The 14,005-nt window shown below is 39.9% G+C and overlaps 2 protein-coding genes across 5 annotated transcripts in view; both read right to left on the bottom strand.

The window, feature by feature from the left end:
* Nucleotides 1–93: 93 nt before the first annotated feature.
* On the bottom strand, nucleotides 94–3,700 carry LOC148912793 (52 kDa repressor of the inhibitor of the protein kinase-like). 3 transcript variants are annotated; one of them, XM_089026536.1, is made up of 3 exons: nucleotides 3,279–3,700; nucleotides 859–2,606; nucleotides 94–655 (listed from the first exon to the last, which is right to left on the bottom strand). In XM_089026536.1, the coding sequence occupies exons 1-2, from the start codon at nucleotides 3,403–3,405 to the stop codon at nucleotides 1,129–1,131; spliced, it is 1,605 nt and encodes a 534-aa protein (XP_088882662.1). In that variant the 5' UTR covers nucleotides 3,406–3,700; the 3' UTR covers nucleotides 94–655; nucleotides 859–1,128. The 3 variants fall into 3 exon arrangements, with proteins under 3 accessions (XP_088882662.1, XP_088882663.1, XP_088882661.1); XM_089026537.1 differs by having other exon boundaries at nucleotides 859–2,508; nucleotides 3,279–3,419; XM_089026535.1 differs by having other exon boundaries at nucleotides 859–3,700.
* A 139-nt stretch (nucleotides 3,701–3,839) lies between these two features.
* LOC116293842 (uncharacterized) overlaps nucleotides 3,840–14,005 on the bottom strand; it is a 21,122-nt gene continuing 10,956 nt past the window's right edge. For both annotated transcript variants that reach the window (XM_031701326.2, XM_089026534.1), the window contains 11 exons: nucleotides 13,451–13,620; nucleotides 12,272–12,412; nucleotides 11,725–11,890; nucleotides 10,860–11,058; nucleotides 10,183–10,392; nucleotides 9,478–9,747; nucleotides 8,885–9,046; nucleotides 7,946–8,166; nucleotides 6,520–6,863; nucleotides 5,722–5,903; nucleotides 3,840–4,916 (listed from right to left, as the gene is read on the bottom strand). In XM_031701326.2, the coding sequence (XP_031557186.1) occupies nucleotides 4,491–4,916; nucleotides 5,722–5,903; nucleotides 6,520–6,863; nucleotides 7,946–8,166; nucleotides 8,885–9,046; nucleotides 9,478–9,747; nucleotides 10,183–10,392; nucleotides 10,860–11,058; nucleotides 11,725–11,890; nucleotides 12,272–12,412; nucleotides 13,451–13,620 (2,491 nt within the window). In that variant the 3' untranslated portion in view covers nucleotides 3,840–4,490. The remainder of the gene's footprint in view (nucleotides 4,917–5,721; nucleotides 5,904–6,519; nucleotides 6,864–7,945; nucleotides 8,167–8,884; nucleotides 9,047–9,477; nucleotides 9,748–10,182; nucleotides 10,393–10,859; nucleotides 11,059–11,724; nucleotides 11,891–12,271; nucleotides 12,413–13,450; nucleotides 13,621–14,005) is intronic.

Here is a 14,005-nt window from a genome sequence, read left to right as displayed (position 1 = left end):
CACAGAGTTCATCCGCTCCCCAACCCCCCTTCCCCCCTAAAAATGTACCAATTTATTACCCATCCCCACAAACAGTCATGGAACACTACGAAATGATAGTGATCAATTATGGTTTATTTGAGTAAATACCAGAAAAGCGATTATATTATACAAATTAAAAGCGTATGTGTATATATGGTAGCACCCAAAGGTGTTGTGATCTAAAAGTTGCGTTGTTTTAGACAGTCTAAATGTTGCGCGCACGACTAGATCTCGCTTTTTCGAAGTTCAAAAGAAAAGTAACGCTCATCGACGTGGTGCATCGTGGGGTTTAATCAAGGGCCGCGAGAAAACTTTTATATTCTAGCTTCAGTAAATGATTATGCAGACTAACTTCGAAGCTTACACATAAAGAACGCACTTATCAGTTCTATAAAGAGTAATAGTGAAAACTAGCTAATGAAGCCACTACAATAGTATTGTTATACAGGAAACCCATACTTGGAGCGTCCAAGTACCAGGGGTGGATCCAGGGTTTGGACATGAGTAGTTTACTCTGAATTTATACCCAACCCACCATACCCCTATTAGTTATAAACTGCCTAAAAGGATACATCTACCATAGCATGCTGTCTGCAGTCAAGATCCTTGTACAGATTTATCTCAGTTGAAGAATCTAGCACATCAAAGGACATCATGTGAAAAAAATGACATCAAAAGTATTAGTATGTAAAAGTACAATGCAAAATATATGCTATTAAAGGAAAAGTGGCATTGCAGCAAATTGAATACTTTATGAAAAATAGAGAACATACAGTCACAATATCAGTGTACTAGAATTTACATGTACTAGCAAATTATACAAAATGAATACATTACCTTATTTAGATTGAGGTGTTCCACTATAGATGAATTCATTGCTGAGTTCAGTTGAGAATATGTAAAGACCATTCAAGCTTAATTAAAACCCAGTGAACAATATTATAGATTTCAGAAAAGAATAAGTTTTTAAAAATTCCACCTTGTTCCTGTACTGTTCCCCATCAGTTTAAGGATTAAAAATCAGATAATTATTAATCCAGATGGAACATAACTCACAAGTACTCTAAGAACACTGGAGTGGTGGTCCAAAAAATATTATATAAAATATTACTGTAAGATATTCTCCATTCTCATTCGTGTAGGATTTAAAGTAGCAAATAAATCTATTATTTCCTCAAGATCTAAGTCCATGTCTCTGTGGGAATGCATCAGTGCCAGTCCATTCATTCTGTCTTGAGCCATAGTATTTCTTAAGTAGTTCTTAAGATTACGGAGGGTTGAAATGGACCTTTCACAAGAAGCAGATGACATAGGGATAGTTATAAGGATTTGAAGTATGGTATGTATATTAGCATAAGCAACATTGTCAATGTGCTCAAGTGTCCCTTCTAAACTATCAGGGATTTCCTCTCCTAGATCATCTTTCCTCATCCACATTCTCTCCCACAGAATAAGTTCTGCTTGTAAACCTGCATAATTAGGTATATCCTGCCTATAATGTTCACAAAAGGCTAATACATTATCCTTCCAAACAATACCAGTGGCCAGCATAATTGATGGAATAACTGAAAGTGCTCTGTAGCAAACAAACACATCATCTTGAAATCTGTTGTTCAGTTGTTGGACTATATGGTCTAGAAAAACTACAGTTAAATTTGTCCTATAATATTCTTCAGGGTTTTGGGCTGCAGCATTGGCTCTGTGAACTTGTCTCTGAGCTACTCTAGGCATGGTTGGTTGAACTGAAACTTGACCTGCTAAAGTGACAGCTTCCTGGTAGAGTGCATTGTGCCTGGCATCAATGTCAGTTCTCATCTCTGTTAAGACTGACTTTAAAAGTGCAAGTTCATCCTTTGCCTTGAGAAGATCCATTGCTTTCTTTTGTAATTTGACAGTGAGAGGTCGGGTTAAATCTAACATGTGTCTAACAATAACAATAGCAACAATAAATGAAAAAGTTATTGCATTCAGTAAGGTCTGTGCATCATTTCTACTAGGTCGATTCCAGTCCCCAGTTCCAAGATCATTGTTGTTCATTGATATGTCTTCAAGCGTAGCAACAACAGGACGAAGAAGTTCTACAACTCTGTCCATTCCTTCTATTCTTTCGATCCATCTTGTTTGGCATACATTTATCAGAACAGTATGGTTAGCTTGAGGCATTATCTCTTTAACCTTCATGACCAAATACTGCTGTCTCTTTGGTGAATTGTTAAAAAAATCAGAAATTCTTTTAACAGTATCCATCATGTTTCTAACAAGTGGTTGTTGGCATGTGTCAGCAACACACAAATTCAGCCTGTGGTTCATACAGTGAACATAAATTGCTTTGTCAAATTCATTTCTTATAAGTGTTGAAACTCCATTCAAGCAACCTGCCATATTTCCTGCCCCATCATAACACTGGCCTCTGCAGTCGTCCATAGAAAGTCCTAATTCTGCTACTGCTGTAAGTATTTTATCTTTGATGGCAGCTCCAGTTGTTCCCTCATCACAAAGAGAAAACCCAATAAATTCTTCTCTAATTATATTTCTTGAATCAAGAAATGAAAGATTTTCTTTGTTAGAAATGTCTGCAGCTTCATCTGCCATAACAGAGAAAAACTTACTGTCTCTGATTTCCTTTGACAAACTAGTTAAAATGTAAGAACCTACTGTTTCTATCATCTGATTCTGGATGGTTTTAGAAATGTAAGTTGCATTTCTGGGTGCAGTTTCCAGGTGATTCTGCAGTATTTGATCACCACTCTGCACTCGAAATTCTAGCAGAGCCTGAAAGTTTCCTGATAGACTAGCATTTGTTGGGTCATCATCGCGTTGACCCCGGAGAGCTATGTTGTTTCGCCCACAGAAAATTATCGTTTCAAACAAAGACTTAAGGACCGTCCTATTTCTATCGATTTGCTGTTGAATAATATTATTCAACTGCTGATCTACTGGGACCGCTTCTTGCTGCCTCATTGTTTTCAAAAAGTTATCCATGGCAATTACAGCAAAATTGTGCATCTCACATTTACCGCTGGCGTGTTTTGTAAGTCTCGAAGCCGCTGAAGTCCAACATGTGAGTGGGGACTTCAACAACTTGTCTAATTTATGAGCATTTCTACCAGATTCTACTCCAAACAAAACGCAGGGAAAACAAAATGCTCCATCGAGATATTTAGAGTATGCAAGCCAGGGATATCTTCTAAGCCATTCAAAGACAAACTTACGAGGCTTTCTATTTTCTATTGACAGTGGGAAATCAAAAATCTCACCTGGTTTCCACACACTCTCAATGAACCCCAGCTTATCTTGTGGTGATGAAGAGCCAATTTCTTTAAAATTCAAGCCAATGTCGAAAGGAGAACAGTCCTCCCTCCTGCAAATCGGGTCGCCACGCATTGTAGAATATTCCTTCGTTCAAAGCAAGTCTATGACTCTAATCATAAGAACGAAAGAGACCCAACGGGGGTAGGTCTAGCTTTTTATAGTTTTGCTGGTAGTTTATGAGGTAGTTTGCAAAGTAGATAGCCAATCAGAAAAGGGTTTGAGTGGTTTCCAAAACAATCAATGTGTTTCCAGCCAATCAGAGAATTCTTTGAGTAGTTTACGATCGTCACACCGGCCTAGCTCTACAACTACGCACGCTCACCCCCTGAGGTTCTATTTGACAAAGGCTGTTTTCCGATCGTTTTCCGATAGCATTCCGATGCGTACCGACGGAGATATCCGAAACCCGAAAATTTTTGCGGGAATCGGTAATAAATCGGCAGAAATGACGAGATTACTCATTTTTGTTTGACTTTTCCTTAATAATTAACTGAAAAACAACCAAGTGAGTTGTTTCTAGAAGTTTCTAGAATAATGTAATACACATATTTTGACATTATTTAGAAAGAAATGTGTAGCTTTGAAAAAAATTGAGTAGTTTACGGAAATCACGTAAACTACCCTGGATCCACCCTTGCAGTACTGTAGCAAGATAGTTTCTTTATCAAGTGACTCGGAAATCGTCTATTGACATGTACATATAGCCAAGGGGCAGCTAGGTCTGAGCTACACTTGTTCAACCCTACTGATTAAAATTCTTATAATACACGCACGACAAAATTACTCGATTCTGATTGGACAAGACGAGTACGATTAAATCGTTTATAATACACTCGCCAAATTACTCTGATTGGACAAGAGGAGTACAATTAAACCCAAAATTGTACTCTGTAGAGTCCAGTTGCTCAATTTTGTTGAGCGTATTATAAACAAAAAATCGCACAATCTTCTCGTACAATTCGGATTTTATAGATACTCGTGATGTTTTCAAAGTTCTCAAATTGGACTCCCATAAAGGCTCGTCCAATTTTGAAAACTTTCAAAACACCACTCGTACCTATAAATTACGAATTGTGCTCGAGATCGTGCGATTTCCTATACTACTTAAAATCCTTAAAGTTTTAAAAGATTATATATACCCGAATCCGTTAGATTAATTAAAATTTAGTTTCTTCGACACTCTCGTCTTCGATGGCGATGTTGACATGAGCCTGTTGTTCATCCCCTGCCATTTTCAACTCCACATCGTAAGGATCCAGCGTCTCTGGCCTCTCTCCTTCCATTCCTTCATTCACTATTCCTTCGTTAGGACTCTTTCTATCCCGGTCCCCCATATCCTGAGCTAGTGGGACGGATGGCTCCTTAAGCTGTTCTTCGCCTATAGGTTCTTGTCTCTCGCCAGGATTTTCTTCATACGAATCTTTGTCACTCTCGGCTCCTTCGGGAGACTTCTTGCCTCCCTCAGAGCTAGTGTAGGATTCGTTGTCGTAGATATTTTCTTTGGCTTTGACTTCTTCTTCTTCTTCTGCTCCCTTGTTGTCGATACCCATCTCCAATACGTCGACATCTTCAACACCATTACCCTAAAAGTATCATTAAAGAACACTTAGTATTTGTAGAGCAGAATCAGTGGCGTGGCGAGGAGGGGGGGAATTTTTGTTAATTAATTGTTAAACTAATATAAAAAACGCAAAATATTTGAAATTAGGTTGAACGGATAAAAATGTTTTTTTCTTTTCGGGATTGCTTTGTTGTCCTTTTTCTGGGTTTGCAGTATTGCAAAACCATAACTGAACCGGTTGGCTCAGTTGGTTGAGCATCGGACTTTCGTGCGGGAGGTCAGGGTCTTAAAATAGAAGATAGTGCTGCCTTTGTAATTACATCTGAAAATGGTTAGACTTTCAAGTGGCTCGGATGACCACTTTAAATGGCGGTCCCATCTCTCCACACTCATCATTACTAACCAACATAGGAGGGACGTAAAAGAACCACTGAGGACGTAAAGAAACCCTGGCATTGACCACCCTCAGTGCCTACACTTCATATTAACCATCTCTCATGCTTGTAAATTAAATAAAAGCAATTTTGTCATTCACAACTCAATGTAAAGCGCCTTTGATTATATTCTTATAGAAAGGGCGCTATATAAATAATAAATCATTATCATCATACCAGACTCCCTTGCACACTTTCTTTCGTTCCGTTAAATAGCACCAATTGTTTTACTATTCTCATGAGGAAATACAAATTTGAATAAGAAAGAAAATTCGCGAAGCATCTTGGTAATGGAAGTATAATGACGCCATCATGCAAACGTCATACTGAAAAAATTCAATTTACTAGAGAATATATTCACCCTAGTAGAAAATGACGTCAACCTACACTTACCATTGTGTCGGTGTGTTGCAAATCAACCTTGTAGTCATTGGTGGCAGCGGTTTCACCAATCTCACTTAGATCAGTGCCAGTCTCCTGGACAGAGAGAACGACTCCAATACAGCATTCCCACGTGCACTGGGGATTCTTAATGACTGATATTATGCTCTGACTAAGTGAGAACATATAGCGGGCTACACAAAAAATAATGTTTTAACTGATAAGTGATCCAATCTAAAATAGTTTATCATGTTATGTTGTGTTACTGACAAGATCAAGCCTTAGCTAGAGTTAACTATGAAATACAGGTAATTTACCATCGATAGTCTACCTTCCTCAGTAATGGTCTGAAACTCGATCTATCATTCTATCATTCCTATCGTTCGCTCACTTGTTAACTAACTAGGTTCGTTCGTTCGTTCGTTCTATCATTGGTTCCTTCCTTCCTTCCCTCCCTCCTTCCTTCCTTCCCTCCCTCCCTCCCACCCTCCCTCCTTCCTTCCTTCCTTCTTTCCTTCCTTCTTTCCTTCCTTCCTTTATTCTTCCTTCCTTCCTTCCTTCCTTCCTTCCTTCCTTCCTTTCTTCCTTCCTACCTTCCTTCCTGCATTCCTCTCTTTCTTACTCGTTCTCACCTTTCTTTCCTTCATCTCTCCCTTCTTTCTTTCGTCCATTTATTTTCTGGTTGCTTTCACCATTCTTTTTACCTCGCGTTTTTATTTCTATTTCGCCTTTCTTTCATTCACTTGTTCTTCCATTCGGTGTTTTGTTTAGTCGTCGCTTTTTAATAATATAAACAGCTGTATTTCTCACCAACAAGTAGTCCAGTGACCGTCACGTTCGCCATGACCAGGATCACAGTCACACCAACAGAATCCCTGTCCTCTTGAATAGAATAGTTCTCCATCACTTTTGGTATCCTCAGAAGAACTCCGACACTCAGATTAAAGAAGGTTGCGACCAACGACGCCAGCTGCAGAAGATGTTCAAAGTTATCAGGGATTGGACGAGCCTGGGCATGCGCAACAGCGTAGAACCCAGACCCCATGGCCGCCATCCCGATGTAGGTACGTCCTTCAGATCCAATGAGTGACAGACCAGAAGTGAGGATCAACTTGCGCAGCATCTCAACGATTTCCCAATACCAGCACTTTGGACTGAAGGAGAAGAATATAAAGCACTGAGTAACAACACCAGCTTTGTGAAATTTTCTTCGCGAGAAAATCTCAAGAAAAGTAGAACTGCGCTCTACTCTTGCAACAAAAACTTGTGTCGTGAAAGTTTCAGGACCGTGCGCCGTGTAATATTTCTCTCTTGAAACTTTCTTCGACATGTCCCAGTGACTTAACAATCAAAATTGTGTGCCAACATTACCAGCGAGCAGGCGACATCTACATGGCGGATGATAGTGTGTTGAAGAAAACATTACGCCATGTAACATTATATTATGTAATTTTATAGCGATTTTGTAAAGTGCCATTGAGCTTCTGGAAATGGCGCTATATAAATGTTTATTTTTATCATTATAATTATTATTATCATTATTATTATTATTATTATTATTATTATTATTGTTAACACCCCCGTAAACTTATTTCTTAATGCCGTTGCACACAATTTTTAGCTTAAAGTTTCGACGTGAAACAGGCCTTTAGTCTTAAGTGTATGCGGTGTATATATTTTGATACAGATATATATTTAGGGAATGGTCAATCTAGTTTGTTGAGTGCTTAAGCAGCTTCCCAAGTGCACCCAGAACTGGATATATGCACAACTAAGCACTGACCATTGCTTTTATAACATAGCATAACCGTGAAAAACATGCATTTGTTGATCAAAAAATTCAAATTCTCATTACTTAGCGCGCACTGCTCAATCGCGTCAGCGAGCACCATCCATTTCTGGATGCACGCTCTTAAGCAATCAAAGCGCGCGTTACATCGTGGCTATGTTATGATTAGGAATGGTCAATGCTTAGCGTGCGTATATGCAGTTTTGGATGCATGCGGAAGGCTGCTAAGCATGAAAGAAGCGTAAGAGTCGCACGAGGCGTTACCGAGTGCAACTCTAGCTACTTGATTCTTATTTCATACATGTTGGAACAGTTAAAAACGGTTTCAAGCAAGCGTTGTGAGCGAGGGAAGCATCACTCTTTGCGTCTATCCTCTTACTGCTCAAAGCTGTCAGCCAATCAGATTGCACGAATATACGCTCTGTCATTGTAAAATCTCTACTTTACCTGTAGTTCTCATAGACAAACTTCATGCCATCGACAATTGCCAAGTGTTTTTGTTCCTGCTGGGGAGGAGGAGCGCCTGGCTTGATGTATTTCCGGTAGTAAAACAGATAGAGAATCAAGATGGTAAACAACGGGAACAGGATTGGGTAGACGGATCCGAAGTACGCGTACTTTACGTATTTGTTGTATTGATCATCGAAGCAGTTTAGATTGTAGTCAGCCTGTAACGCAATAGGAATAGTCCTTTGAACAAAATATGTAAAAGCGGGGATTCTAGTAAAGTAATGTAACATGACGCCATAAACGCGTGAGTTTTATCAGGGCTTTATCAGGGGCGTAACGAGGGGCCGGGCGACGGAGGACGAACGCTGCCCCAAAAGTTTGACTAAGAAGACTACAGAATCGTACACTTTCTTTTTTTTCTTTCTTTTTCTTCTTTTTCTTTCTTTCTTTTCTTTCCCTTTTTTCTTATTTGTTTATTTATTTTCTTCTTCTTCTTTTGTGTAAAAGATAATAAATCTAAAGTCTGTTCATTTGGTAGTTTTTGCATTTTGCATTGAATAGGAATACAAGTTACAGCTCTGCACCTCCTATCTATACACCAGATTTCGTCAATTCATTCGGGATTCCTGTGGATGTGGCGGGAAATTCTTAACATGATACGCGCACGCGTGTGTTTTGGCGGGAAAATGGTACATTGTCCCCAGCCACCCCCTCCCCCTCCCCCTGTGGTCAGACCTTACAACATCACTGTGGCTTATTAATGGTTTTCACAGCCGCCATGTTGGATGAATTTAACAAAAGATTCTCCCTTAATCTCTTTAGTTATATCATCCAACATGGCAGCCATGTCTTTTGTTATTTTATTTTTTTGGGAATGTTTGAAAACCAGGGATCGATAAAGTAAACAGAGGTAAGCAGATGTAAGGCAGTGGCTACCTTAAGATAGGAAGTGCAGTTTTGCTCATTTCTGTCTTGGCAAAGCCTCATGCAGGCTGGTGGTAGAATGGCCAGGATTCGTGAACAAGTCTCGGGGAATGTCACAAACAGAAGAAGGAACGCGCTTCTGTAGCAGTTGGACTTGGAGTAGTGAATATCGTCCTATTTGTACATGAAAGAAAAAATTAAAATATCTAACAAGAGCCTTTGCACCATTACGTGGCGGCAGCCATGACAGGAGGCAGGAACAATTGAATGTGGTCTAATATAGTTTACATAAAAGCGAATTCAGTTTTCAGGGGTAAACGACTTTATTATTATGCCTCCTGTCACGTGATGCCGCAAAGCCTTTGAAATAGCGCAAAAGCAATCAAATGAACCTCGCATAATCCTTATGCCTCAAGACGGACTGTTCAAAAGCATCGTCGACCTTTAGCTTGGGGATACTGTTTTACCATTTCAGTTCACGAGTCATTCCCTAGATTATGATTTCTTTGTTTAACGGTTGAACATGTCGTTTGTTTGTTCGTTTGTTTGTTTGTTTGTTTGTTTGTTTGTTTGTTTGTTGTCCGAAGTGGTTATCCTTCACTTACCATTTTTTCCTCTTCACTCTTCTTACTTAAGAAAATGATACACAGCCGTTTGAGGTGGAAGTAGATGAAACAAATCAACACCACACCCACGTTCGTGCCGACAGACAAGGTGAGAGCACTGTAAGCATTCATTTTCAGGCTGTCAGTGAAGCAGTGCAAGGGAGCGATTTGAACCAAGTTGAGCTGAAGAAACTTGGCGTAATTACTGAGCTGGAGCATGGCGTCAGGCCACTCGACGTAAGAGAATGCATCCAGTGTTCCTGACGTTACCTTGGAAACGAAAACACGTCAAACCGGTTTGATTAGTATTGCCATTCCTAGGTTGTGGGGGAAAACGGGGTTGAGTTGGCTTTGCAGTGCATTGTGGGGCTGTTTTAGGGAATGAAATAGAAGCTATAAAAAAAAATAATAATAAAGTCCTTTTTTTATCTTGGAAATATCTAAATGTATCACGATCTTTTTTCTTGAAATATGGCTATGATGACTTCAAGCTTGCATATTTCGAAATTCGATCCTAACATGTTACCATGGCGATTTCGATCCAATGCCGTTGCCATAATGATTTCTATCATACCGATGAAACTTTATCTCGCTATTTTTTTAATTGCCATGGAGATTTTTTCCTACATACTGTCATGATAATTTCTGTTCTAACCTGTTGTCATGGTGATAATTATTCTATGGTGTTACCATGGTAACACATACCTGGTAGAAACCGATGACGATTTTAAGTCTGGCCAGCACCACATCAGTCAGCGTTCTCCTTTTGTTCTTCTCTTTTCGTTCATCTCTCAGTAGAATAAGGATGATGACGAGAATGATGACAGCAACGAACGATACTTGTACAATGAGCCACTTGAGGGTCGGACATTTGACGCACCGAGACATTGACTTATGAAACCCTCTCTCACAAACCTGGATAAATATTTTAAAAAAATATTGCTCTATTACGAATATCAGAAAGTAATAATAATAGATCTATTTAGCGTGGGCAAAATATTTTTCCATTTCAGACCACTTGTCATTCCCGAGAAGTATTATTTCTTTGTTTAACAGTTGTGCATGAGAAGACACATGAATATGGATACAAATCAAACAAGGAATCTTATTCTCAAGACCATGTGTCATTACCTAGAGTATCATTTCTTTGTTTAACAGTTGCGCACGATAAGACACATGAATATGTATACAACTCAAACAAGGAATCATATTCTCAAGAGAATAACAAAAGGATTTGTATCATCACGTGCCCATGCCCATAATATAGCTTGGGCCTGTGGTTCGACGGCAGAACACTACTTTCACGCTGTACTTCCCCTAATCTGCCACTCGAGACTCCCACTCGTCTTACCTCCCACCCCCCCTTCCCCCCCAAATCTTACCTCACACAGTGGTCCTCCATATCCAGACTCGCAAGGCTTTCGTACGGACTGCAGCAAACCAAGGCATGAAGCTGCCCTTGGACATGGGTAGGCTTTAGGGAAATCTCCTTCAAATCCAAGGTATCGATGATCGTAGTTCTCATACGGTTCCATGAGGGTGTCAAGAAAGAACTGGTATCGCCAGCTCTCGTTGTAAGATCTATTAAAATAGATTAACAAATAAAACGTGCAGCTTTTTATTTCTGAATACAGGAAGTGACGTAATACAAAAAGTGACGTAAGCGAGTGTTTTCGGCAATAGAACCTTGCAGCACGTCGGAATGCAGCTCAAGTTGAAGAACATATCAATTGATGGTTTTCACGGCGGCCATGTTGAAGGAACTTAACAAAAGAATTGTCAATGAATTCTTTTGCTATATCCTCCAACATGGCCGCCGTATCTTTTGTTATTAAATTCTCTTGGGAATGGTTGAAAACCATCAATAGCTTTCCAATTATCATGAGATTAGTGAATTCCTCTTATTTTGTCCTTCAAATGCTTTCACTTCTTTAAAAAGTTTGCTGCGCGCGCGGATTGCGTCATAAGCCGTGTTTGTTTCACTAATATAGCACAGCTATTAACCAATGGGAGAGCCTACGTAGTAAGCAGTAATGTATTGAAATAATAAAATAATAAAATACAATGAATCAAACCCAATATAACAGAACGACAATAAAATGCAATTGATTTGATGAATACATTACATCAACTGAGTGTATGTAGGTTATACCATTATAAAAACAATCAATTACTGATAAACAATCAAAAGATTCAGAAGTGTCAATAGCCTCTAGATTAGTTATGCCACATTTTTGGCTGACTCACTTGAACTGCCACCAATAGCCTTCTTTCACCATCTGGGTTTCATTGCACAGAACACCACGAATACCACCTTTCTTGCACGCTTCACATTCACCGAACCGATGCTTGCGATAGAAGTTTTGAATGCAAAAACATCCTCTGTAGTTAGACCAGTCGTCTGTCTTCGTGCCTTAAAATATAACCCCCAAAAAATTCAAATGTTTGGTCGGTTCTGTTGACTCCACTGCACTGCACTGCACTGCACTGCACTGCACTGCACTGCACTGCACTGCACTGCACTGCACTGCACTCCACTGCACTGCACTCCACTGCACTGCACTGCACTGCACTCCACTGCACTCCACTGCACTGCACTCCACTACACTCCACTGCACTGCACTCCACTGCACTCCACTGCACTCCACTGCACTCCACTGCACTCCACTGCACTCCACTGCATTCCACTGCACTCCACTACACTCCACTACACTCCACTGCACTTCACTCCAATGCACTGCGCTGCACTGCACTGCACTGCACTGCATTGCACTCTACTCCACTTTTTTCATACCTGCAGGACAGACTTTGCATGTAAACCGGATCAAAGCAGGAGCACTTGTAACATTGACGTAGGTTCCTCTTGCACAGTATTTACATCCTGTCAGTCCGGCAATCTTGCCATAATGACCTACTGCATTCTGGAAAAATCCACCTAAATAAAATAGAAATGAAGAGAAAACATACAGTTTTTTGGTGCATGCAGTCTTTAGATCTTTATAGTTGGTGTAGCAAGCTTTATTGTATCCTGGGTTAGCGGATTGCTTAGATTTATATTTATTATCCTTGGCTATTGCTTTATCATCTTCTTGCCTAAGGTGCCCTGCAACATCATACCGGTTTGATTCCATGTAATCCTTTAGGTGCATATGATGCTATGGCGGCCATATTACATATTACTTTGCAAAAATATTAGCTAAAGGTTTCTTAGTTATATCAACCAACTTGCGGCACGCCATGTCTATTGTCCATGGAACGCATGGAACCATATATAGCAACTGCATTTTGGATGATTTGAATGACAATTTTCTTTAGCTATATTTCAACTTAACCTAAATGACGGTCATTTTTTCCTTTTGCGTGCAGTGACGTAACAACCGTCATGTTGGTTGGCTTTAAGGAAATATTTTGGTCTTGGTTTCTTTTGTCATGTCAACCAACATGGCAGCCATGTCTTCTGTCCTTGTGCATGTGACGTCATAGCCGCCATGTTGGTTGACTTAAACAAATGATTTGGTCTTGGTTTCTTTTGTTATGTCAACCAACATGGCGGCCATGTCTTTTGTCCTTGTGCATGTGAGGTCATAGCCACCATGTTGTTTGACTTGAACAAAAGATTTGGTCTTGTTGTTTTTTGTAATGTCAACCAACATGGAGGCCATGTCTTTTTTCCTTGTGAATGTGACGTCATAGCCGCCATGTTGTTTGACTTGAACAAAAGTTTTGGTCTTGTTGTCTTTTGTTATGTCAACCAACAATTGCGGCCGTGTCTTTTGTCCTTGTGCATGTGACAACAAAGCTACCATATTGTATAACATGCTTTTGAACAACAAATTTTGTCAGGTTGGCAATTTCTTAGTCCTTTGACAAACTCATTGGAACAGCGGCCGCGGAGCAACCTAAAAAGTGGGGAGGGGTATGATTGAGACTTGCCCCCCAGCCGCGGCCCATGGGGAAGAGATGCACGCTTTACCTGGAGGGCACTTCCTGCAGATGTAAGACTCATTCACACGGTCCTGATACTCGCCAAAGTGACAAGGGCTGCAGATGGAGCCATTACAGATGAACCCATCTCGACCAAGACCGTACTGCAACCTCGTATCGTTCTGAGCAATCACCGGGAACGTGTCTTGTGTGGGCGCGCTGGTAAAAGAGAAAAACCATAGGTTGTGTTTGGTATTACTTTTTAACACCTTTCATTACTTATGGTTTGAGAATGGTATGTGAATTGCAAGGACCCTCCCGTCCCCCGCCTTGCCCTAACATTTTCGGGATCCCATGAAATTTTTAACAATATAAAATTAGACTTCTAGTAAAGGAAACGAGTATCTAAAAATTCAGAATTGTATGAGAAGATTGTGCAATTTTTTGTTTATAACACTCTCAAAAAAGTTGAGCAACTTAATTGGGACTCTACAGAGTACAATTTAAAATTAATTGTACTCCTCTTGTCCAATCAGAATCGAGTAAATTGATAAATTATTATGAAATAAAATGTCCTCCTCCCGCCTTCTCGCCCACCTCTCCC

This window comes from Actinia tenebrosa, unplaced genomic scaffold, assembly GCF_029948245.1.
Source record: "Actinia tenebrosa isolate PJP-AT-01 unplaced genomic scaffold, QUT_ActTen_1.0 PGA_scaffold10__47_contigs__length_13832649, whole genome shotgun sequence".
NCBI lineage: Eukaryota > Metazoa > Cnidaria > Anthozoa > Actiniaria > Actiniidae > Actinia > Actinia tenebrosa.
Note: the sequence above shows the minus strand (reverse complement) of the source record. Positions and strands in the feature narration are given on the sequence as shown.

Bases quoted from the DNA above. Each gene is read 5' to 3' on its own strand.
- LOC148912793 (XM_089026535.1), bottom strand. From the start codon at position 3,405: ATGCGTGGCGACCCGATTTGCAGGAGGGAGGACTGTTCTCCTTTCGAC.